General features: G+C 42.3%; 1 protein-coding gene across 2 annotated transcripts in view; it reads left to right on the top strand.

The window, feature by feature from the left end:
• Window positions 1-14,604, top strand: part of znf609a (zinc finger protein 609a) — a 99,214-nt gene extending 84,610 nt beyond the window's left edge. Inside the window, exons 4-9 of one of the 2 annotated variants that reach the window (XM_066668370.1) lie at window positions 6,134-6,221; window positions 8,934-11,268; window positions 11,423-11,852; window positions 11,983-12,318; window positions 12,494-12,563; window positions 12,784-14,604. In XM_066668370.1, the coding sequence (XP_066524467.1) occupies window positions 6,134-6,221; window positions 8,934-11,268; window positions 11,423-11,852; window positions 11,983-12,318; window positions 12,494-12,563; window positions 12,784-12,793 (3,269 nt within the window). In that variant the 3' untranslated portion in view covers window positions 12,794-14,604. Of the gene's footprint in view, window positions 1-6,133; window positions 6,222-8,933; window positions 11,269-11,422; window positions 11,853-11,982; window positions 12,319-12,493; window positions 12,573-12,783 lie in introns of both variants that reach the window. The other variant, XM_066668371.1, reaches the window with a different exon arrangement.
• The last annotated feature ends 10,787 nt before the right edge of the window (window positions 14,605-25,391 follow it).

Here is a 25,391-nt window from a genome sequence, read left to right as displayed (position 1 = left end):
ATATTGTGTCTGTGGGAAAACATCTATATCTAATCAGACTGAAGGCAGGATGTCTCAGGGGAGCACACTATTCTGTTTCTTGATTTGATTAGCTCTCAACACATTAAGACCCACTATGAGCATGATTACCATCAAGAAGACTTTATTATTATATAAATTGAACTTAAGTGGCCGTTGTGGTTTATTGCCACTGCTGATGACATTATCTCACACCTTGGAATGATCTCATCATGCCACTGTGCACTGTGCTGACGTATGAATTAATTTCTGAGTAAGTCTATGCACAGTTTTAACTAAAACTTTGAAGTAACACTTGTTAAAACTGTCTACCCATTGTTAAAACAAGTGCTAATAAATCTTCAGAATGTATTAATGATTTCCTGCTCATTATGCTGTGATGTTAATCCTCATTGTTCTCACCAGTGTCCAAATTGTTGTTGTTTTTTTTTGTAAATAAATAAATACAACTAGAAAAGCTGCCAGAAATTGTGTACTCACAATGTGACAATAGAAGGCTTGTGTGGCCCCCAATGAATAGAGGTGGCTTTTTCCCCCATTGCTTCAGCCTGTTTGACCTTCTGCTGGTGAAAGAGAAAACTGGACTAAAAGACAAGTTAAATGAGAATGCGCGAGAGGCACAAGGTCAGTGCCTGGGGCCCCCAGCCCTGCAGACTTCACCCCCAGGGGGGAGATTACTGAGGCCATGCTTGCCCATTAATGCAGCTCTTCAGTGGGAAAATTAAACTGGTGACCCAGGCAGGGAGGGAGGCACCTGCCCCCCTTCCTCTGTGCGGCTTGTCAAGTCTTTGTTGCCATTAAGGCATTCTTTGATGGGGTTTAGGGGGACGATGAACTAAAGGCCCCATGGCGATAGAGGTGGCCCCTTTGTTACTTGGTGGTGGATGGGGCTGTGGATGTAAAAGGAATATGAGATGACAAGGCTAATACACGAGGGAAGGAAAGGGTCTGAGAATGACCACTCCCATCCCCCAATACAAGCATGACTTAAGTTCACTTAAGGAACAACTGGTGCTAGACTCAGCAGTACATTTGTGACAGGTCACTTTCAAAACATCTAGTCTTGAATGGGCCCTAATATATACAAGTGAATTTAAAAAAAAAAAAAAAACAATGTTCCAGTGCATTTGCACATTAATTAATGTGCCCTGCCAACCCACAAACTGTAAAATAAAACAACACAGTCAAATTATTTTGTTCTGCCAAAGTCAGTAAACGTGATAAAACATTCTGATATTTTGATGCATCTTAAATAAAAAAGACTTCAGGATTGTCCTGACTCCTCGTTTGTATATCTCCAATTACGGCTAATTTCTTGAGACACATGGACGGAATTGAAGAGAGCGAACGCCAACAATCATGAAGAAATAAAAGAATAAATACATCTATAAGAAATGAAATAAAATGTGGTGAAAACTAGAACCGAGAAGAAAGAGAACAAAGCAAAAATGGCTAAAATCAGTGATTCTGCTCCTCATTCATGGGGTCTTGCGCCGAACTGAGCTGTGGCTCGTACTCATTTAAAGGAACATGCGCTGAAACCAGTCAGAACATGCTTCAGCACATGGCTATTTAGACAGGGGAGAGAATGGTGCTGAGATGTTTGATTCGTGCAGTATTTTGACTGAAGGATATCAGATGTTTTATTTAGACTCCAGAGTTGTGTTGCGGTATAATATATCCCATTTTAACCTACACTTAAAACTGAGCTTCATAAAATAATTTTCTCAGTGCAGTTTTATGCCCCTATAAACAAAGTGCACAATTAGGTAAAGAAATATTATACTGCCAGTTAGTGCCGCAGTAAATGTGCATTGCTTTGGCTACTTTTCCCCTGCTGTGTAATTTGAAATTTGTTTAATTGCATTTTATTTAGTCTAATATTGTCCTTATGATCCAGTTTGACTGAAAGGTCTGATGACTTGGCTGTCAATTTGTTTTAACTGCTTCAAGAAATAATGTCACATGCATGGTAATATATATTCCTTAGTATTATTATGAATTATGTGGAATTAAATTTTATGGTCTTATGAATACACTACATTTCAAAAGGGAACATACTTTGTATCACATCATGTTGTGGAATTACTTAAGTAGAAAGTGAAAAAGTGATCACAGGTGTTTGTAAATTCACAGATGGTCCTAGACTGGGTTACAAATGTCCTTATTTCTCTTTTTTAAACAAAAACATTTTTGTTTTACACCACATCAACTTTGAAGACTGATTTGTTAATGAAAATACATGTAGTACTTGTATAAACTATTAAAAACTTTCTGCATGCCCTTTGGAAAAAAAGGCAATGCTTCAGCCTTCAGTCATCTTTTGTATGTGCTGCCAAATGCTGTGTGCTCGCTAGTTCTTCTCTGAGTTCTGCGTTTCAGCCTTCTGTCTAAGTTTGGGCTTGTCTGTTGCACCAATTTGCTGCTCTTGGCAGGCAGAGTGCACAGAGGTATGCAAAACAGCCGTGGAGACTCCCACACCACAAGCATGAAAAACAGCCAAGACTAGCACAATGAGCCACCCTCCACAGTGGGATTTACTAAGCAAGTGTGTAGCCCATCTTGTTTTAGATTGATGGATCTTAACAGCCATGCACTTACTGAACTATTTCTTAGACTTAAGTAACTGAGTGTTTTTCTATTGTGATCATTTGATTAAGGGTCACTCCAGGGTCACGTGCAAGATTGAGGAAAACCTGAACCTACATGTATGAGCACAAGAGAAGTTCAAGAAATTTAGACCTTCATAGCTAAAACGAACGTTCCATGATTGACCTATTTACACAAAAAACTGTACATCATTTCGTTACAAAATTGACGTACATTGCGGTTTTCCCTGTATTCAGCAGTTTCATAGTTGAAATGTGGCTGATGTTATCTTGCGTTTTAAATTTTCCCTTCCACCTAATAGTCATTTTAGGAGGTAGAAGCTTGCTCTTTATTCACAGTTTTAATATTCAAACGTGTAGTTTCACCTTAAATAGGTCAGTTTATTAGGCTAACAATGGCATTTTCACCAGCTTCTTGTTTGAATTTTCTGCTTCACCTTAAACTGGTGACTATACAAGGCTTTCTTCACTTAAATTTACACCTTTAAATCCTGACATTATTTCTCACTTTCCTTATTTAAAACTCACGAAGTGTTTACACCTTTAATCCACACATAGCCATCAGTAATTCAGTTAATTCTTTCACCAATATTTCCTCTTTTTACTCCATCTTTGGTCCTGTAGATTTTAGAGGGGCGCATCATCTGGCAGAATCTAATATTATCTCTGTTTGCTTGCTCACTTAAGTGGCTGCAGCACACCGTGTTTGTCACTGCTGTTGTGTGTCATATCTGGCTTTTTTAAACTTTACTGTGATTGGACAGTGGGCGGGATCACAGGACGAAACACCAGTTGAGTTCCGCTCCAGAACAGACCTGCTCAGAGGAGAATATTCTGGCTGTCAGAGACTTCAGCATGTGCCCTTAGTCTCTGATGACACACCCTGATCACTGTATGATTTATTATAGTAAACATATGACAGATTGCTCCATTAATGGTTGTATAAGCTAAATTATCATATTAAAATGTGATTAATATAGATCCTGAATAATGTTGTGTTCATAGAAAAGCTTCACGTTGGACTTGCAGTAACACTCAGCATGTTCATGTCTTTTACACTGTAGATAACAGTTTTCAGATCAACAGACTGCATATGTTCTAACAGCCTGCATTTGCCAAAGAGCAAGGAATTATGTAACATTTAAGGAATGTCTTCAGATAAGTGGAACCAACTGCCTCAGGCTTTACTCCCTGGAGAGAGTGTAAGCCTGGATAATGATTGGCCATTTTTTTTTGGAGGACTGTAAACGGCTGCCTTGCAAGCACATGGAAGTTTGGTGTGATTTACATCTTGCTGACTGCCAGTAGAACACCATTACCTCACGGCTCAGGCCACCTCAGTGATAGAAATCACTCAAGGATCACTGACTGGTTCATGTTTGCTGTGACTAATCACGTGTTGTAGTGTCCACTGTTGCTTAGTTGCCTGAGAACGACTAGCAGGTGTGGTGGCCACCTTGTCAAAACCTGCAGTTGAATTGTCAGTAATCTCTGTATTTTTTTAATTGAAGGAAGATGTGCTTGGTACGAGGGGAGCTGAGACTGATGACTCTCTGTCTGGGTGGGGAAGGTGGTTTGGTAAACATTAGGCGTCAGAACACAGCTGGTCTGAGCATGTTGAGATTTTAACTTGTACTCAACAGTGTTTGCCATGGAAATCATCTGAGCCAGAGAGGATGTGATATGGCAGCTCTCCAGCTCAAAAGCAGAGCTCTCACTCTACTCAACGAGCATAGCTGGGAGAGAGGGAGAGTGTGTACGTGTGTGTAAGAGAGAGCGATAGGGTGGTGCTTTTTCAGTTTGAAAGCCGAGAAGGCTGCTGCACTCCCTCTTGGCCTTTGAAAAGTGAATTAGTCTGCTGTAGACTGCTGTCTCGTGCTGCGGTGCACATGTTGTCTCAAAGCCGATGACTCGGACTCCAGTTACCCCTGAGGGCTTGGCTGACATGTAGAGGTCATGGTCAGGGAAGGCTATTTAGGGGACACGTACACTCACACAGTTGATGGCTTAGCCGAGAGGCATCTCACAGTGGGCTAATTCATGCCCCAGTGTTCTGTTTCCGACTGTATATCTACCTGTGGCAGTTTCGGGAAAGGGAGCATACTGTGCTGGTTTGCTGAGGACTGTGTGAGTATTTTTAATGGGCTATAAAGGAGAATAAAAGTAAAATGTCTTGGTATAGCTCCCTTTATGGGGCATGAGGTCTCAGCTCATGAATTGTGCCGCTGGAAATAGTCTGGGGTCTAGGGACTAAGATTGAAATGGCAGCCTGCTCAGTTTTTCTTTCACCTTGCCCAGTTGGTGGTCCTGGGTTTAATTTCAGGACTAACAGTTACCCTTCCAACAACATCTGATGTCATGCTAATTGTTTGCAGATGTAATAGGTTCGCTCGGTATGTGTCTGCCACATAGCAGGCAAATTAACAATGTCGTCCATTCAGCTACATGATTCAAGTGATCTGTTCAATTTCCCCAGCTTGTGTCACTGAAACGGAATGAGGCTCGTTGCAGTGGCTCTCAGACATTTCTGGTTGTCAAGGAAACATAGTGTGAAAGACAGAACGGTTTGCTCCTTGGCTTGTAAGAGCAGAGGGATTCTGTTGCCTGACACATTTTGATAAGCTGTTCAAACGCTGATTTTGAATAGCACTGGTTCCGTCAAACCCTTCATCTCAGACTTCGCCAGTGATGGAGTAGATTAGTATGTCCAAGCAGAATTTCAGAGAGACTGTAGGGAGGTCAGCTGCATGCTGGTTGAATATGAAGCGGAATCCCCTCTTGGTACTGGAGAACTGTCAATAGCGCAATACACTAGATTGAGCCATTAGAAATTTCTAGAAGTGTTGGTTGCTGCCACCTTGTGTGAACCGTGTTGGGTTAACTGTGAAATTCCCCTCTACCTCTGTTCTGCCCCTCCATCTCCCTGACGAACTCTCCCTCGTACACACATCCCTCTACATTTTCTATCTCACTGTTTTGCACACACTCTGCTGCTTTGTGCAGCAGTTGTGTGGGCCACGTGATCCAGAATCACTGGAGAGACAAATTGTACTCAACAGACTGGAGCACTCAAGAGTGAAGGAACTCTTCTACATGCCTCAGCTGTTTCTTGCCTGACTCAAAAATATGGGCTTTTTCACAGCTGCAGCAATGTCAGGTGGAGGACATCTGCAGACCAATGAAATGATGTGCTCTATCATTTTCTCACTCCCCTCCACTCTCTGTTGCTCTGGTTGCTTTCTTTTCTGTTTGCTGTGTACCTGGTTAACATCAAAATTATGTGTTTCTCATGATGTTCACATTCCAAATACAAAATATGGCTTTTCCATGTTGTTTCATTGGTGTTTAAATTGAATTTGCACAAGATCATAGCTACTGTAACTAACAGATGGTTTATTGAATTACAAATTAATAAGTAAAATATTGTAATTATAAAAGGTATCAACTGAGCATTTGTTATTTATTGTAGTATCTTTTAAACATTGAAGTTTCTTTGTGTTTTATAGGTATGCTGGTAGTGAATGTCACATGGAGGAATAAAACCTATGTGGGCACTCTTCTAGACTGCACTCGGCACGACTGGGCTCCCCCGCGGTAAGGAAGAAAGCACACAGATATTACTGCTAGAAATATGAAGAGGCTCATGATGGAAAATATTAATTAATACAAGTTCTAGTTAATGTCTGCTGTGGTAAGTTAAGGTTGTGACATGACTTGTTATATTTGCATAAAACAACACATTCTGTTAGGCCAGCTGTAATTGTAATTCCACATTGGTCACCTGTGCTTTGTGTGCTGTGGACATTTGAATTGTTGATATCGCAGACCTAATTCAAATAAGATTGCATAACAAATTGTTTATCAGTTGATTGGGATATAAAGAGAAAATGAGCGAAAACAGCTGTCTCTCCAATTTCCATTCTACCCGACCACTACTCTGGTCATTATGAATGATATAGCTGAGGGTAATGTCTCAGGGCCCTTGCCATGCTGACATTGTGCTTTTGAAATGCAACATCAGGGTGGAATTGATTTTCCTTTTCTTCTCCCTCTGCATCGATCCAAGGCATCAAAAGCTGAAGCTTTTAGCGTATGTTAGTGAGCAGCTGCTAGATCCTGTGTCTGTTAGGTCCTAGTACCTTGCACCTTTTACATTTGACCCACATTTCAGATTAGAGCAGTTTATTAAGGTTTTGCTGATGGTAAGTGTTTATACTTTACTCTTCCAAATGTCTTATTGCTGTACAGGTACAGTTGCATTTAGCGGTGCACTGATCTTGTACGAGGTCACACGCATCAAGCAGTCCAATGTATATAACATTCTATACTTTTAAAAAGCAGGGCCACAAGGGTGGCCTGTATTTTTAAAATCTGACAGCTTTGGAAAAGTCTGCATTGCTCTGGAACGTGTTATCTGAGGCCTACAGGAGGCTGGAGGCAAGCATTACAAACACAGCAGCAGTCCTCAGAGAGCTCTGTGGGTTTATATTAGGGATGCATAAATACTATTTTTTATTTTTCCCAACCAAGTACGAGTATGTGTATTTTTATACTTGCCGATATCGATGCCGATAATTAGAATTAAGCAATCAGGAGCATCGTGTTAATAGTGTAGTTATTAATTAAAACATTTTTGTTTAATTAAATATGTTCCTAATTTCTGGAACTGTCTGTTTTTATTTAGGTTTTTCCCACATTACACCACCAGTAATTTGATTTTCCCTCTGGGATCAATATAGTATCTATCTATAAATTAGTAACATGAGATGCAACAAGCTCTTAATATGCATTTGCACAGTGTTGTGCATCTTTGCGTTATACGATAACGATTGGGAAGTTCCGCACTCTGGAGTGTTTGTTTAAGAGCAGCAGCCTGATCTATGGTGTTGGATCCAATTCAAAATTTGTGAGCGTAGAAATTAATTTCGTTTGAGGAGAAACCACATCGGGCAACGAACAGTGCTCTCGCAAATGGGAAAACTGGAGGAAAATACACTTTGAGTGCAGAAAAATAACCTAATTTGAGAACAGTCAAAACGGTGCAGCATATTCACTGCTCTTGGGTTCCCCCTGCAGTTCGCTTTGCTTGGGTTGCCATCACAGATTTTGAAATTAATCCAGATCACAGACATTTTGAATTGTCTGCTCATTGGCGCAGCAACGTGAACTAGCTACAAGGTATCGGATGTTGGTGTCGGAGAAAATGAACGTGGTATCTTACCAACCAGCATTTTTTTCCCTTTCCTTTAGAATTCAGTGCAGGTTATTCTGTTTTAGGCAACATGAATGGTGTTAGACGCTTGTGTGCTGTGCTCCCATGTATGGCAGTTCTGATACTGAAAAGCATTTCGCGCTATATCTAGCTCTGTGATTAAACTGATATGTTAGCAGTATTGTTAGCAAAACAATAGGACAACAATAGTGTGTCCCAAAAGTGAGAAGACAAAAGAAAGGAAACAGCCATATAAAAAATGGTGATCCAATTTTAGGCACATGATGTAAGTAAGGAAAGAGCAAAACCTGTCAGGCCATGGTCCTCCTTGCCCCACAGCTTGTTTCTACAATCAGATCACTATCTTTTGTATGGGTGTTTCCTTTGTTTTCTCTCTCTTTAGTTTTGGAGAGAGGTTTTTTTTTATTGAATTGCTGTTTTTCTTTCAACCTTCAATCCCTCAGTCAAAATGCAGTGCTGATTTGTAGAGGCTCGGACTCAGTAACACTACAGAGCTCTGCCGATACTACATTGTTTTATTGCTTAGCCAGTGACAGGGGTGAGACCTGCTATTTGATGGAGCTCTGTGGCTTCTCTTACCCCCCTGAGCTCATGCCCTGTCTGTTAGAGGATGTTATCACCACATATCTAATCAGCAGCCAGGTCACCCTGGCCTAATCCTGCAGGACTGTGCTGCTGTGCGCCATCCGTCAGAACAAGCACTGCTGTCGAGATCAGGGATAACAAGAGGATAAAAACCCACAGCACGTCTCTCTCGGGGCTGCCGGAGAGGCACTTATGGAATCAGAATTGAGGGGCATGATTCAGAGGAGAGGCCATCACTCATCTGAGTGTCTTCCTGGCACTGTTAGTGTCCTGTGAGGGGTTTAGATAAGTGTGCGAGAGTTCAGGCAGAGAATTCAATGCAACCTGAAGTGCTTGCACTCTTTCAGCGGCTTTTTTTGTGTATGAATTTCTCCAGGACTCCGGTATGATGTATAACATAGGATTTAATTTGGCTGTGCTGGCTATGTTCTTCAAGCATCCTCTGACACAAGCTGATTATTTATGTTAATTCCTTTCGGTTTGAACAGGTTTTGTGAGTCACCCACTAGTGATTTGGAGATGAGGAATGGGCGAGGTAGGGGGAAAAGAATGAGACCTAACAGCAACACTCCGGTGAATGAAAACAGCAACTCGTCTGATAACAAGGGGAGCAACAGCAGCAAGACCCGAGCAGCATCCAACAGCAAGGGACGACGGGGCAGTCAGAACTCTTCTGAACGGCGAACACCACCCAACAGCAACACCGAAGATATCAAAGCAAGCCCCTCATCTGTAAACAAACGCAAGAGCAAGCCTGCCTCAGACATGGAGCCTAATTCCAGCTCAGAGGACACTAAAGGTAGTAAACGTATGCGTACCAACTCAAACAGCGGGATGCCTCATGCTATCCTTCCCATCCCCACAATCAAAGCAGAGCCCCTGCCCCCATCCCTGGACCGCAGTTGCCCATCTCCAGTGCTCATTGACTGCCCCCATCCCAACTGTAACAAGAAATACAAACACATCAATGGCCTGAAGTACCACCAGGCCCGTGCCCACAATGATGACGACATCAAACTGGACATGGATGGGGACAGTGAATATGGGGAGGATTCTACTTTGCATCCAGAACCCGGCAGTTGCAATGGAGCCTCCATCTCCCAGAAGGGCTCTGTCTCTCCAGCCCGGTCTGTAACACCCAAAGGCAGGGCGATTGATGCCCAGAGCCCCTCGCCTTCATCAGGCAAGTATGCCTCCAAGCAGTCTAAAAAGAAAGCTGAGGCTGACCATGATTCTGGAGTGCACCTAGACGGCTGTGAAGATGGCCCTTGTCTTACAGACGAGGCTAGTAACGATGGCATTGATGATAAGAAAAGTATGGACAAGGCTAAAAAGACAGGCAGTGGTTCCAAAGGAGAAAAGTTGTCTCAAAAAGGTGGGAAATCTGCTAGGCCCATTGTTCCAACAATACCGCCACAACAGCTCTATAACTTGCAAGCTTCAAGTTTCCCTGCGCCTAACTCAGGGTCCTCAATGGGTGTGAGCACAGTTGTCCAGTCCATTCCCAAAAGCCCCCAGCTGAAAGCCATCCAACCTAAGCCTGTAGTAATGGGCGACCCTTCCATGAACCCAGCCCTAAGTGGCTCCAAGGACAAGAAGAAAAAAGACAAGAAAAAGAAGGAGGGAGGAAAGGAGGGTGACAGTCCTAAGGCCCCTGGGAAGGGAGGGAAGTCAGAGGAAGGAAAAAGTCCATATTCTGAGTCCTCAGACCCAGGCAGCAAAAGTGATAGCCTCCTCAATGGATCAACAGACCCCCACCAGAGTCGCCTGGCCAGTATCAAGGCTGAAGCTGACAAGATATACAGCTTTACTGACAATGCTCCTAGCCCCTCCATTGGGGTTGCCAGTCGAATAGACGGTGGTATGGCACAACCCCTCACCCCACTTCATGTAGTATCCCAAAACGGCGCAGATAATTCTTCAGTGAAAACCAATAGCCCAGCCTACTCTGACATTTCAGATGCAGGTGAAGATGGGGAGGGCAAAGTAGATGGTATGAAGGTCAAGTCTGAGGACCAGACCACCAGAGAAGGTGCCAAGAAGACCCTGTTCCCAGCTCAGCCTCCAAGCAAAGAATCTCCTTACTATCCCAATTATGAGACCTACTACTCACCCAACTACGCCAACACTAACCCCAGCCCAGGGGTCTCCAACACTGGTGCAGCATTGCAGGATGCTGCTGTGAAGGTAAAGAAGGAAGAAGAGCAGGAAGTAGGGGATGAAAAGGTTAAGGCAGAACCACCCGAAGAGCGCAAGTCAGATATTAGCACTTCCAGCCAACAGCAGCCACAGCAGCCGTCTGTCATTCAGCAGCGCTCCAACATGTATATGCAGCCGCTCTACTACAATCAGTACGCCTACGTGCCCCCTTATGGTTATTCACCAGACCAGGCCTATCATAATCATTTGATGAATACTAATCCAGCCTATAGGCAACAGTGTGAGGAACGTCATCGTCAGGCTGCCGAGCAACACAGAGCAGCAGAAAAGAAGTCTGAGGCCGTTCAGAAGGACAGGGAAGCTTCCATGAAGTCAGAAGAGTGGAAGCAGAAAGCATCAGTTCCCCCAACTCTGTCCAAAGCTCCAAGCCTCTCTGACCTTGGTAAGCCTCCATCTCAGACCAAGCCCAAAGAGCTAACCTCAGAGCCGACGAAATCTGTTATCATCCCGAAGGGAGAGGATGGGAAGCCTGTAGGCCATCAGGTAGAAGGGCTAAAGATGAAGCTGAGTGAAGGTGGACACCATGGGAAAGAAGAGCAGAAGCCGAGTCTGGAGTGTGGAAGGCCATCGGCCATGGAGCAAGCCATGTACATGTACAGACAGGTAAGAAAACACTTTTTACCTTTTGATTTAAATATGCAACTTGTGGTGTAGAGTTCATACTAAATATATAAAAAAAGAAAGAAAAAAAACACTCTAGATCGCTTCTTTCCTTAATGCTTTATGAATCTAAAGTTACTTTTACCTATTCTATCAGGAACCAGATTCTCGACTGTGGCCTTACGTTTACCCCAGCAAGTACTCTGACCCCCAAAAACAACTGGATGAAGACAGGTGGAAAGAGGAGCGAGAGAGGGACCGTGACAGAGAACGAGACAGAGATCGTGACAGGGAGAGAGATAGAGACAGGGAGAGAGACAGAAAAGGCAAAGAGGAGAGACCTCGCCCCAAAGACCCTCCTTCTAAAGAAGAAAGCAAAGAGGGGGCTGAACCACGGATTTCATCAGCCTCCGAGGAGCATAGGGGAGTCAGTAAAGATCCCAGAGCCCATATGCAGTTCTCTTCACCTCTGCCACAACACCAGTCTTACATGCCCTACATGCCCGGATACCCGTACGGCCAGGGTTATGACCCCAGTCACCCAGGATACAGGGGAATGCCATCAGTTATGATGCAGAATTACCCAGGTAAGGGTAATGATTAAAAAACTGATCATTTAACATCTAGTTTGAGATGTTTGTTTTCTTTTATACCACACATTAGTTAACTGTTAGATGATGGGAAGCTACAATGTTAATTTTTGCATTTTCTGTCCAGGGTCCTACCTGTCAGCAGGCTACTCTTTTTCCCCATACGGCAGTAAGATGCCCCCAGGAGAGGAAGGTGAGAAGGCCCGCGCTAGCCCCACAGTTTCTGGAAAGTCAGCTTCAGAGTCCAAAGCCCTGGACATCCTACATCAGCATGCCAGCCAGTACAAAAGCAAATCACCCACAGTGAGTGACAAGGCTTCACATGACAGAGAGCGAAGTGGAAACGAGAGGGAACGAGAAGGTGACCGACCACGATCCTCACCCTCACAGCGGATCATGCCATCCCATCACCACCTGGGCTACCCTCTGCTCTCTGGACAGTATGATTTGTCTTATGCTGCAGGTTAGTGGATGAATCACTTGCTGTGGTATCATATTTTTATGTTTACGTTGTACAAACCCCAATAGCTGGGACAATTTGGGTTTGTATTAAATTGTATTAAAAAACCTTTGAATGTCAAGATTATTGCCATATCAATCATTTCATTTCACCCTCCCTCCCCCCCTCCCCCCAATAGGTCTCTCCTCATCAGCCATTGTCGCCAGTCAACAAGCCTCTGCCCCTTCACTTTACCCCCCAGCACGGAGGTGAGAATGGTAAGATATTCTTCTCTATCAGCTGCCAGCAAAGCTCATTAGCATTTGTGTATTACATCAGCCTTTAGGATCTGCAGTTTGTGAGCTTCTCAGTGGACTATGCGGTCTTTGTTGCCCTCTAGTGGAACATATCCTTTCTCTTTTTAAAACCTGTATGTAACAGGAGACTCATACTGTCATGTAAGTTAGTATATCTCTCTTGTTCTTACAGGCGGACGTGACATCAGGACTGTTCCTTTCTTTTCTCCTACAGAGAAAAGGTGACTTGTGGACCTCAAGCTTGCCTGCAGCCATGTGATTAGATCACATGAGGAAAAGTTTGTGCAGTTTATGACATCAGTTCAATGGTGTTCCTGAATTTTTTTTGGTTGTTGTTCCCGGATGTCCCGGTGTCTCTGTCCCCGTTCTTGACCACTGGAGAAGGATGTTGGGTGCTGATCCCTTGTCAGCCCTCGGAAGCGCTCAGTTAGCCACGCCTCCTCAGTGCCGCAGGCTGCTTACTAGTGAGAGGAGGCAGAGCCGGTCCGCAAAGACTGCAAATGATGTGCTAGCTCTTAGCAAACCTTGACTCGTGGACAAAAGAGGACTGAGATGATGGATAGTTATGGAATCATTGTCACTACATTGCTTTGTTTACGTCGGGGGCTTGGCGAGGAGGGTTACCAGGTACTTCACAGAACTGTTCCTCAAATGCTGTGAGGATTACACGTCTCAGTGGAGATTTTCCTTTTCATTTTTTCCCCCTCTCTCTGGATACTTCGTAAATGGTTGTGAGGGACAAACATCGTGGAATTGTCTTTCTCCGTGTCCTGACACACAAACCCAAACACCTTCTGGACTCTATGCAAGCTGATGGTGCCCACATCTCTCACATAGTTTAGATTCAGGGGAGTTAACGCGAGTTCCTATTGCAGCGTCCATTGAAGATTATGCATCCTTTTAACTTGATTCCAGTTTTGTTAAACGCACTCAACACTCCCTTCCCACAGTCTGCCTATATCATTCACTCGTTAGAATGTTTTCTCGTTTGTTTTAAGAGGCCAGCAAACCCGTGTCTCCCTCTGCTCCTGCGTTGGATGTTACACTGGCATGCTTATACACATAGCAGCAAACCTTCCAATGGTCTTGTGAGGGGCTTCACTGATGCACCTATGCCATATGGGACTACTGACGTCAGGCTGCTTTGGAAGGATGTTGCGAAGGACTCTTTATAAGGAAGGAGGGTGTGTTTACTGCTTCTAGGCTGGACTGGAGTAGTGCCTTGCTTTGTGGCAACGCTCAACAACAAGACTGAGCAGTCATGCTGGGAAGACACCATGTGTACTCTAACAAGAGCTTCTCCCAGGCCCCTATATTTGAGACAGGGATTGTGTGTGTGTGTGTGTGTATGTGTGTGTGTGTGTGCGTGCGGCATATGGTCGACCAGATTTTGAACCGAGATTCCCTGGTCGTGTACTGTAACCCACCGCCCATGCTTTTCTTCAACATGCTGCTGCTTGAGAGTTTCATGCCAAACTGCATGGATCAGAGTTCAAGCCCTGGGGTAAGTGCATATATGAAGGCACAAAGAGTTCAAGGGACGTTCTTACCGAGCTGCTGACCCGGCTCCGCTAGCCCCTTCAAAGAAGTGGTCCACCGCACAAGCTCCTTAGTCAGATCCCAGTCCAAATACATTGATGTGTAATATTGCTGTGTACCTGACAGTGGAGTACATGTGCTGTTCGGTGTTCACTATTGGAGCTCTTCTCTCCAGATGTCCTCCCGGCTCCCTCTCCCTTCCACTCTGTCATGTGTATCTGCATGGTGTACTATAGCACTAGATTTAAAAAAAAAAGAAAGAAAAAAAAAAAGAAAAGAAAAGGAAAAAAAAAACATTAACACAGAGAGTAAGGCAAGCTGTGCACGTTTGCCTCACTTCCTCTTGCTGCCCTTGTCTCACCCACATGCACTCACTATGTGGTTTCTGTAAATATTGTACAGAGGAATTATTTTAAAAAGGTTGTTGGATGCTATTGGAATTTCCTACTATTTTTTCCCTTTTATTATTTTTATTTTTTTTTTTTTTGTCTGTTAGCCTTTTTTTCTACTATTGTTGATATAATATGAATATGTAGCTGGTGTAACGGCTTTATGATTGAGGTGATGTGATATATTATTTCCCCTGCTCCCGCTTTTCCACCTGCTCCACTTCTCTCTTTCCTAGAGTGTCTTTTCCTCCCAAACCTTCAACCACAACCTTTTTCCAAGCATGTCACGTATTGGTTTCAATTTGGTTTTTTTAAATTTTCTTTGCTCAAATTATATATGAAATACTATTTTTTTTTGTGTGTGTGTTTTGGTCCAAATCTGCACTAGCGTAAAAGGAGAACCCAGGTCAGTGTCTGTAATAGAATAGCAGGAATTATGGGGATGGCTTCAATCAATGTTCTAAAAGGTTCTCAGCTCCTGCTCCCCTCAGACCAGCCCCCACTCTGTTTTGCTCGTTAAGTGCCAGGTAGTTAATCCAGTTCTGCTTAGCTCTTTATTGCTACCTCAGGTACACCTCATTACAAAATCTCAGAAATTTTAACATGACAAATGATATACCATTATAAGAGACATGATTTTAAATATATTTAGCAGTTACTGTCGCAACTGACAGCTCAGAATGGTTTCTTTCTAACCGTATCTTCAACACTAACAAACAAGCAGTGTTTAATTTCTTTTATTGTTAATTGTTTTAAAGATTAATTACTTTTAAAGTCACTTATCAAGACAGTGGATCCATTGGGAGGTAGTTTGATATCACGCTCTCTTTAAAACTGGGTAGGACCACTTTCTCAAACCCAGATCGTAAACCTTGCCATTTAAATATATACCAGCACACAGGACTTAGACAAGGCATAAAAGGGGATCCAGGACATACACCTTTGGATATAATGTGGGGAGGGGTTTTACATAAATGGTAGTATAAATGGTATCACTTCTCTGTTTTATCTTTGAAAGTATGACCAGTAAAGTTGTGCCGTCTAGTGACATGGTTCATAACATAGAGGGGGGGGGGGGGTGTTTTTGTTTTTGTTTTTGTTTTTTGTTTTTTTTCTCCCCCCAGTGTTTTAAGCGTTATCTTCATTTAAAAAAAAACAAAAAACACCTACTTCTAAAACTTCGGACATGTAATGTTTGTCAAACGGTGCTACTATGGCTGGTCCAGTGCAGTCCTTGAAGGTAGGATGCAATGTGTTTTATTTTAATTTTTTTTACCCCCCCCCCTCCCCCTCCTGTCCCCCAGATTCTACTTCCTGATCTATTCGAGCCCCCTCTTATTCGCACGCCGAGTGTTTTTGTCCTGTTTCTTTCAGTCTGAGAGCTGTGGCTCACTATCACTCATTTGGTACTTGAAAGACAGATGTTTACAGCTTTTTTTCATTTCTATGTTTGAATGCATTTCTCTTGTAGACCTTGCGCTCTCCCTTTTTGCGTCTCTGAGCTCTGTATTGTTCTTCCTCTGCCTCTGTCCCTCACTCTCTTCCTGGGATTGTCGTATGTAAAGTGTACATTGCCACATTTCTTTTTTTTTTTCTTTTTTTTTTTTATACTATATTGTAACTTGCCTTTGTACATTTAGGCAGAAAATAAATCTTTTTATGAGACAATCAGTCCTGTAGCCCAGCCTTATCTCTGGTTTCTTCCTCAGCTCAATAAGAGTCGCTTTGATAATCCAGTGTGTTATTATCAGATTTGTCACAGAGAATAACATGTTTTTATATCATACTTAGACACAAACAGATTTACTCAGAACAAAACATCTGATCAAATGTCTCTTTTTTAACAATAAAATATAATATACGAGCATTCACAGTGTCATATTCCAAACTGTAAATGGTCCGATACTAAGCATTTCACAATATATGATGAGATGCTGGAATTTACTGTACTGATATAAGGAGAAGAAGCATTATATATCACCATATTGCCCACTGAAAATGTTAGTTTGATTACAGCATGGTTTTCTTCTCTCGTCTTTGTGTGTGGAAATCCCAGAAAATGCTGATTCTCTCATTGTCAGCAGCTGAACACCAGAATGTGCAAATCCACTGAGGCTAATCAGGTTTGGGCCAGGCTGGTGCCTGGATGGGAGGCCTACGAAAGCTTGGGTGGCTCCTGCAGCTGGTGTTGGTGGTGCCTGTGCGAATCTCAGTCCCTGAGTGCAGTGACAGAGACACTGAACTGTATAAATGGTGCTTATATTTCCTGAGAGGTATAACCAAGGTCCTGACTCAAGATCCCTAGGCATTTCCTTGAAATGAAAGTGTGCAGAGTGCACTGGTGCAGATCGTCTGTCATCATATCATCCAGGTTGGTGCTGTACACTGGTGGCGGCTGAGGTGAATCCATAATGTACCAAAGAATGTAAAGCTCTTCTGGCACCTAGAAAAGCACTATGTTTGGGACTGTCATTCATTTATTCATTCATCTTTTGGGAATTGAGAGCTAACTCCATCTTTAGATTCAGTTCCGTACACAGAACTTCACCATTGTGGACACAGCCTCTAAACTATATCAATCCTGATAAGATCATAGCAGGAGTCCTCACACTCTATTATCCGTAACAAGTGTATTTAAATTTGAATAATTCTTAAGGAACAGCTGAGGTTGGGGCACATAAAATATGTAAACATAAAAACATATCAAACATAAAATTGTATAATACACTTAACCTTGTGTTCCCACATTGTCTGATCTTATCTCCGGTGTTTTCATTTGGGAGAAAAATAAAATCTCTATTGATTCTTGTCACTTATGAATTGGAGAAGTCTACAAATCTCTGGATTCGAAACTGCACTACAGCGCAGAGCGTATGATATAGTGCCAGTAAGAATAACACTCAGCTGTACTGCAAACTGCGAGCAGCAAGACTGCAAATCAAGAAGGAAGAACCTTGTCAAGAACATGTTGGAGGTTGTCATCTTGGTTAAATGGCGGTGTAATGTTCTGTTGCAGTGAATAAATATGGAGCTAAATCATGGTGACAGGCTGTAAACAGCACCACTGATATACTGCATGATGAGCACTTCCTCTAAGTGATATACATCTGTTCTTACCCTTGTTTCCTGACAGACGTTTCAGGCTTTTAACAGTTAATCTTCAGGAGCTGGAAAGAGGGAGTTCCTTTTTATCTTCTAATTACACTCTCAGTGTTTCAGCCAGTTAACTAGTTTTGTCTTGTACTGAAATTCTAAGGTTGAACATGTTTGGCAACCCTGGCTGAAAAGGTGAGGGGGGGGGGTTATCTGTAGATAACGTAGTGGCTCCGTGCAACATATTTACATTAGGTAAAAGTAGCTAAATAAAACAAAGGAGGGTAAGAGAATTTATTCTGACAATGACGTCCAGCAGGAACCTACACGTTGTTGTATTGGTGCCTAGACAGAGACTGAATCCTAGTGAGTACTAATAGGTAGAGGCCAAAAATGCCCTGAGGCTCATGCATTGCAAGAAACAAGGGTTAGTGTTGAAACCCAGAAAAATATGGTCGCCATAAAAACAACACTTTAAGGGGATGTAAGGAAATAATTGAATTTTCAGTGCATAAGCAGATTAATTTGGGGATCTAGAGCTTCTAACAACCCATAATCTGTGAAATAAAATAACCCAGATCACGGAAAACATGGGATAAACTGAATCACTCTGATTTTGTGTGCCATCTAACATAGTGTGCAGGCATTTTAGAGTTGTACCACCTCCTCATCTGAATATGGACCTGTCTTTATGTGAAAGAGCAAAGGCGAAGTTCAGTGGAGCAAATCAAACACAAACAACACTGTGAAATGAGGACACTGGCCAAAAGAAAAAAGTGCTGTGCTCTGGCATTTAGAGTAAACGAGTAAACTGAGACTCATAAACTTGTTCTCATTTAGAGGCGGAATAGGGCTCAAGCAGAAAGTGAGAAAAATACTCCAGAGAAACGTGCAAACTTGGGGAAGAGAGAGATAAAAAAGTCATGGGTAAATGCAAGGCCCGGCCTGAGTGCAGTCCCAGGTTTTTCAGTAGATTAAGAGTCCATTCAAGTGCTTCACAAAGAGATGAGTGCCAAGTTCATTCCACTGTCTGTGAACCAGGATAGAGGAGTGAAGTGATACTCGACTTCCAGGTCACTCGAGGGATGGCAAGTTCAAGTTGAGCCATGCTTGAAGCTTAAAGGACTCAAGGTACTGTTTGAGTTTTGACCAGTACCATCAGGTGGGAGCTGCTGGTATTTATTTGGCTTTCTAGTAAGCATCTGGATTTGAAACTTTGGTAGATTAAGCTAGCCATGCTGCCATATTCTGCAGTGCTGCTGTAGCCAAACTGAGATGATGAATCAGGAAAAACCCTCAAGGGTCCTTTACAGAGATTAAAGGGGGAATCCTCCATATGTTTTCTTGTGTACTTGCCTGCAGCCAAAGACGGTGAGTGGTCTTCTGGAATTACAGGAACACTACATGCCTCTTTAGATGGGGAGACCAGGAAAGATCATCCCGAAGAGCTCCAGAGATCTATGGCAGCTCAGTCTCACTGGAATTCAACTTCAGCTGGTGCGCTACCATCCCTTAAGGAGAAGAGGACACTGCACCGAGCCCTGTGGGACATTGGTGGAGCGTCTGAATGGAGCAGATGTGGATCTGCTCTGTATTACCTGAAAAGAACGCCTCTCCAGATAGATCTCAAACCAATTCCATGCAATGCCAGTGTCTCCGGGTTTGTCAGAGAGGAGAAAGGGTGGTCAGGTGGTTGACTGTGGTATGTATTAGAAATATCTACATTGCTCAAATAGCTTTTCAGCTGCTGCTTTCTCCACTGTGGGAACCTGGAGAGGTTTGTGCACTTAAAGTAAAGTCTTGTAAAGTTCTTTCTAATAAAATATCCAATCTTCCTACAAACAAGAGTTCAGCTTCACTGTTGAATATTTACAGGCCACAGGGGCCTCATTCAGACATTTGGCTTTATTGCAAACTTAGCAGTGGGGTGTGATAAAATAATTGTAAGCTGTATTGTTATTATTATTAATTTTGAGAATGTAAATGATCCATAAAAAGGCATTTTCATCAATTCTAGACTCAGTCTGCTTTACCAAAAAACAAAAGGCACTACATGCTATTGTAATCATATGCATTAATTAGTTTTGACCCTGGGTTTTTAGATTTCAGATCAGTACCTCATTTCATATGAGCCACATCCAATATATGTACAATAATGTGCAAAATTTATGAGCAACAAAAGCTCTTAATCTGTGCAGTAAGAGTTCACAAAAAATCCAATCAATTCCTAGTAGAATAAAAACAATGTTATTACAGAAATGCTGTGTGTGGATGTGTTGGTTTAAACCAGTGGTTCTCAAACTTTTTCTGCAGTCCCAACCTTTTGTAGATGAGAATATTTCCCTCTCCCCCCGCATTGACACATTTACATGTTTTACTTTCATACAAAACTGCAACTAGTATAGTAAAAAGCACAAATAAAGTCACTGTGCCTACCATTCATTCATTATCTGTAAGCGCTTATCCAGTTCAGGGTCACGGTGGGTCCAGAGCCTACCTGGAATCATTGGGCAGAAGGCAGGAACACACCCTGGAGGGGGCGCCAGGCCTTCATAGGGTGACACACACAGACACCTCTGAGTCGCCAACGTGTGTTTTTGGACTGTGGGAGGAAACACCAACTCCTCACAGACAGTCACCCGGAGCGGGAATCGAACCCACAACCTCCAGGCCCCTGGAGCTGTGTGACTGTGACACTACCTGCTGCACCACCGTGCCGCCCATTGTGCCTAGCAGTCATTTTTAAACATATTTGCTCCTAATTGCTTCCCTGCACAAAAATTACCTTTCTCAAAATGACTTGAGAAAACCATCTGCTGCACGTTTATCTCTCACAAACTTTCACAAAAGTCCATCTTTTGCTCAAACATGCAGAGATTTGCCCCCCCACCCCCCCCCGCCCAGTAATAACTAAGTTATTAATACCTAGTTTTAACTGTGAATAAATATTCCATCATGTTAGATCCAGTGTGCTTCATCTCTTCCGCCCACAGCCCTGCATACTTTCACTCTGCACACATTCCTGCATACTTTACTTTACAAAAGAATATCATCTGCATCTGAAGTAATATAGTACAGTTCCTCTAAAGGGACTGTGTTGGGAGAATCATATCATATGAGCATAGACATGCGTAACACACACAGAAGAAGCAGACTGACATCTCTGCAGCAAAGTAGTGCATGACTCATGATGGTATTTGCGTATTTTTTATTTGATTTTTTTTTGCAAATATTTAGAATGGGTTTATTATTTGGCCCTTTTCTCTTATGGTGTTAATGCATAGTAATTTTTTTGTTAATTTGATGGATTTCTCTTGCGCCGCAACATGTCGTGAAGATACCCGCAAGTCCCACACAGAGTCCTGCGGGAATGCAGACCTCTAATACACAGCCTTCAGCTTTGTGGAAACCTTCCTGCTTGACCAAAATTGTTTTTCTCTCCATCAGAGCCAGTACAACCGGATTGACTAACAGGGTGTTTAGAGAATGCCTTCCAGTCAACCTTAAACAATGTAACACATCTGAAGTGTAAAAAGATGAGATTAAAAAACCATTATCTGCACTTCATCAGCTGAAAGTGGAAATCATCCAATTCTGTAACCTGCACATTCAACAATTCCAAGAAGTGCTACCAGGTACAAACCTCCTCTAAGGTGCTACCAGGTAAATTCTTCATTTAACTTGGGTCCCATACCCAAAGCTTTTAAACTAGCAATTATTAAAGTTTTGATCATGAAACCATATAAACTCTCAAAATATAGACCTGTTTCCAACCCATAAATTATAGCTGTGGCCGGAGAAATCACACCAGTCCCAGTCTGGATCCAGGCCTCATCACAGCACATAGACAGCAATAGTCAAAATATTAAACTGTGTTTTTCTTGCTTCCGGTTGAACTGATTCAGCAAAGAATGTTACTAACATATACAAGCCTCCAAGGCTGTTCCTTTTATTTTTTATTCTCCAAGTGGTTTGAACAGAGGAGGATAGGTCAACTTTGTGAGTCTTGGTTTCTTCTGAGTTGTCTTTCTCCAGCTTTGAAAGAGGTTTTCCCTCCCAGTGTTGCCTTGGGTTCACTCCAATGGGGTTATCCATTTTGTTTTTGTTTTAATTCTGGGTTTCCGTGAATCTGCTCTGCAATACCATCTGGTTGTAAAAGGCACTCACGTACAAATAAATTTGACATGATTTGATTTTGTTGTTTAAACTTGATAGCTCTTACCATGGTATTGTTTTGTTTCCCTCTTTAGCTCCACTGGTGTAACCCTTCATGTCAAAGCAATCTAAGCTCTTTGCCTGAGACAAACCTTTAAAACCTTAATTAGCAGCCTACAGCATTTCATTATTTCGCACAGCTCAAGATCTCACACACTCTCTACACTACCTGCTATATACTATCTCAACTAGGATCTTTGACTCAGATAATCTGTCATCAGTTAACATGCAATTTGTTCATTTTCCTCTTCCTCATACACAAGGAACCTCAGAGTTCACAGTTTATTCTCCATTCACTCAACTATACACAAATCAGCCTTAACATCAAAATGACCTTCTACACTCACTGTTCATTTTATCACCTCCACGGACTACTTAGGAGCGCTTTATAGTTCTACAATTACAGATGGTAGTCCATCAGTTCCTCTGCAATTTTTTCCCCTCTGCACCTTTTACTGTATTCTTTATGTCTTGATGCACACGGGGACCCCAGTGCAGATCATTCTTAGCACTGCAGTGACATCTAGGCGACGGTGGTGTGTTAGTGTGTGCTGTGCTGGTACGAGTGGATCAGACACAGCAGTGCTGCTGGAATATTTAAACACGGTGTCTGTCCACTCTTACACTCCCACCTTCTTGGTCCACCTTTTAGATGTGAAGTGGGAGTACGTCTTCTGTTGCTGCAGAGTTTGTGTTTGTTGTCCTCTATTCCTTCTACAGTGGTCTGAGGACTTTTAATAGCTGGAAATTTTTGGTTCAATGGATTCTCACTGAATGAATTTACTCCAGCAGCACTGCTGTGTCTGATCCACTCATATAACTACAACACAGACTAACACACCATCGCATCAGTACTGAAAATTATCCACAAACAGCAGTGGTGATGACTGCTTATATCATTGATGATTCATGTTCTAGTGTATAAAAACACAAGAACTACATTTTCAATGGAGAGGGTTATCCCACGGCTTTTGTCAATACACAGTATGGACTAAAGTATTAGGACACCCACACATTAAACCTACGAGAGATCCCAATCTAAATCCATGGGCAGTAATATGAAGTTGGTGCTCGCTTGGCAGTTGTAACAGCTTCCATTCTTCTGTGAAGAATTTCTACATGATTTTGGAGTGCGTCTGTGGCAATGTTTGACCATTCATCCAAAAAAGCATTTGTGAAGTCAGACATTGAAGTTGGAAGAGAGGGCCTGGCTCGCAGTCTGTGTTCTAGTTCAAGGCGTTTAGTGGGGTTAAGGTCAGAGCTTTTCCATACCCCACTCACACATCCATACATTTATGCACCTTGGTTTGTGCACTGGGGCACAGTCAGGTTGGAAAAGAAATGGGTCTTCTCTAAACTTTTCCCACAAAGCTGTAAGCATACAGTTGTACAAAGTGTCTTAGTGTGATGAAGCATTAAGAGTTCCCTTTATTGGAACTGAGGGGCTTACACAAACCTCAGAAAAACAACCCCATAGTATTAACCCTCCTCAATCAAACTTTATAGTTGGCACAGTGCAGGTCAGGGAAATAACATTCTTCTGGCATTCACCAAACACAGACTCACGCATCAGACTGCCAAACAGAGGAGTGCGAGTTGTCAATACACAAAACATGTTTCCACTGCTCCAGAGACCAGTGGTGGCGTGCTTTACACCACTCCACCCAGCTCCGCATTGTGCTTGGTGATGTAAGGCTTGCATACAGCTGCTAGGCTATGGCATGGTTTGTACTCTGCAGTTACTGAGTCAGAGGCTCTCTGTGTGTTTCTGTAAGGGACTTGTCACATTGAGGGCTGTTACCTGTTTTCACATACACATTGTTGAGACACCTCTTCCTTGTATGGCTGGTCCCCACAGTATAAACCATTCAAATGTAAAGTATAGGCATGTTTTATTGTTAGCGTTAGATGTGGGGTATGGTTAGGCATGTAGTTTAAAGTAAGGGTCAGTCTCCAAAAGATAAATGGAAGTCTATGTAATGTCCCCACAACTCACAGAAACAGACTTGTATGTGCATGTTGGAGACTGCGGAAAGGCAGCATGCATAACTCCGCTGTTGCCATGGTAACCCCACGAGACTGTATAGACCTACTGCAGTCAGAGAAAGTCTCACGAGAATGAGATGTACGAGTTCTTCACACAGAATCTGAGGTGCAGCCCACAGCTCCCCACTCCCTACATAATGCACTGCCCCAGTTATACAAACTGGTTTCTGCACACAAACCTGTCATTAAATGTCAGCTGGGTAGTCCTACAGCCTATGACTAAATATAAATGTCTGATATGGAATATTTAATTGTAGAAGCTATTAGTATTTACTTATTTCCCCAGCAGGTTATGGGTGAGGGGGCCTATCTTTTAGGCTATGTCCGGAACATGGCCACCATATTGGATCAATTTTTCCTATCGGAAGATGGTCATGTAGCGTTTCAAATAGTGCCTTGCAACTTTTGACACACCCTGTAGACAAATGCAAACCTTCTGCCAAAGAAGCCACGACACAAAATGTTGTTTCCAGAGGATTCAATAAAGGGTTGGAAAGCTCATCTATTCTGGCAAAAGTAGGCTAGCTGAATGTAGTGCATGATTAGATCATGCCATGTCACAAAGGAGTCATCTTCAGAGAACAAGGCTGCAGCCACTGTTCTCACTCCTAGTCCCTGAGGGCTACTGCTCCTCACGCTGTAGTGCTACTCTAAAAGAATCAGCTCCTTTCAAAAAGGCTTTTTTGGGAGTGTTGGGAGTATAGGGAAGTAGAAAAAGTACAAGATAGCTGTAATCCATACATACAAACAAATACAGTTCTCTGAGAGGCATTGTTGCTTGTCATCATAGTTTATATATATTTATATATATTCAAACTGAAGTTGAAATTCTTCTTTTGCGGCTGTGGCCCTGAAGGTTGGCTATGATCCACAGACCATAAACATCTTAATAATATTTGCAGCTGTGAATAAACATCATGCTGCGTGAAGGTGGTTTTATAGCCTTCAGCCATTAACATGCCTGTCTATAATCTGCTTTCTGTTGTTCTCACCAAAAGGTTTTTCCAAGATCAGTGCACATGATGATAACATACAGTACAGTGAATATACAGTGAAGATACAGTACATACAGTGAATATTTTTCTCCATTCTCTGTGACTGATCATAAAATCGTAGACTTGTAATATGAATTAAAGTAAACTGTAAGTTTGAACTATCACTCTAATCCAAATAAATTTTTTGAGGTCCCAACAAATCTTTCCTGAGCTTTTTTTATATTTGTAGAATAACTATACTTTCTCTTTATTCTTTCTTTTCTGTAATCTATAATAAAACAAAAGAATGCTGGTATAACTGAGACAATCGCTTGTAATGTCATTTTTTTCCCCAGGATTTAAATATTTTTTCAGTTATCTCTACCAAATTTGGGCATGATTATATCAAATTATATGATTATGAAAGCATATGTTAAATATCATACAAAAAAGGGAAATGTAAAAAGATTTATTTAGAAAGTAAATGACAATTTACACAATTTAAAATACACTGAAAACACACA

This window comes from Hoplias malabaricus, chromosome 4 (assembly GCF_029633855.1).
Source record: "Hoplias malabaricus isolate fHopMal1 chromosome 4, fHopMal1.hap1, whole genome shotgun sequence".
In the NCBI taxonomy this organism is placed as follows: domain Eukaryota; kingdom Metazoa; phylum Chordata; class Actinopteri; order Characiformes; family Erythrinidae; genus Hoplias; species Hoplias malabaricus.
Note: the sequence above shows the minus strand (reverse complement) of the source record. Positions and strands in the feature narration are given on the sequence as shown.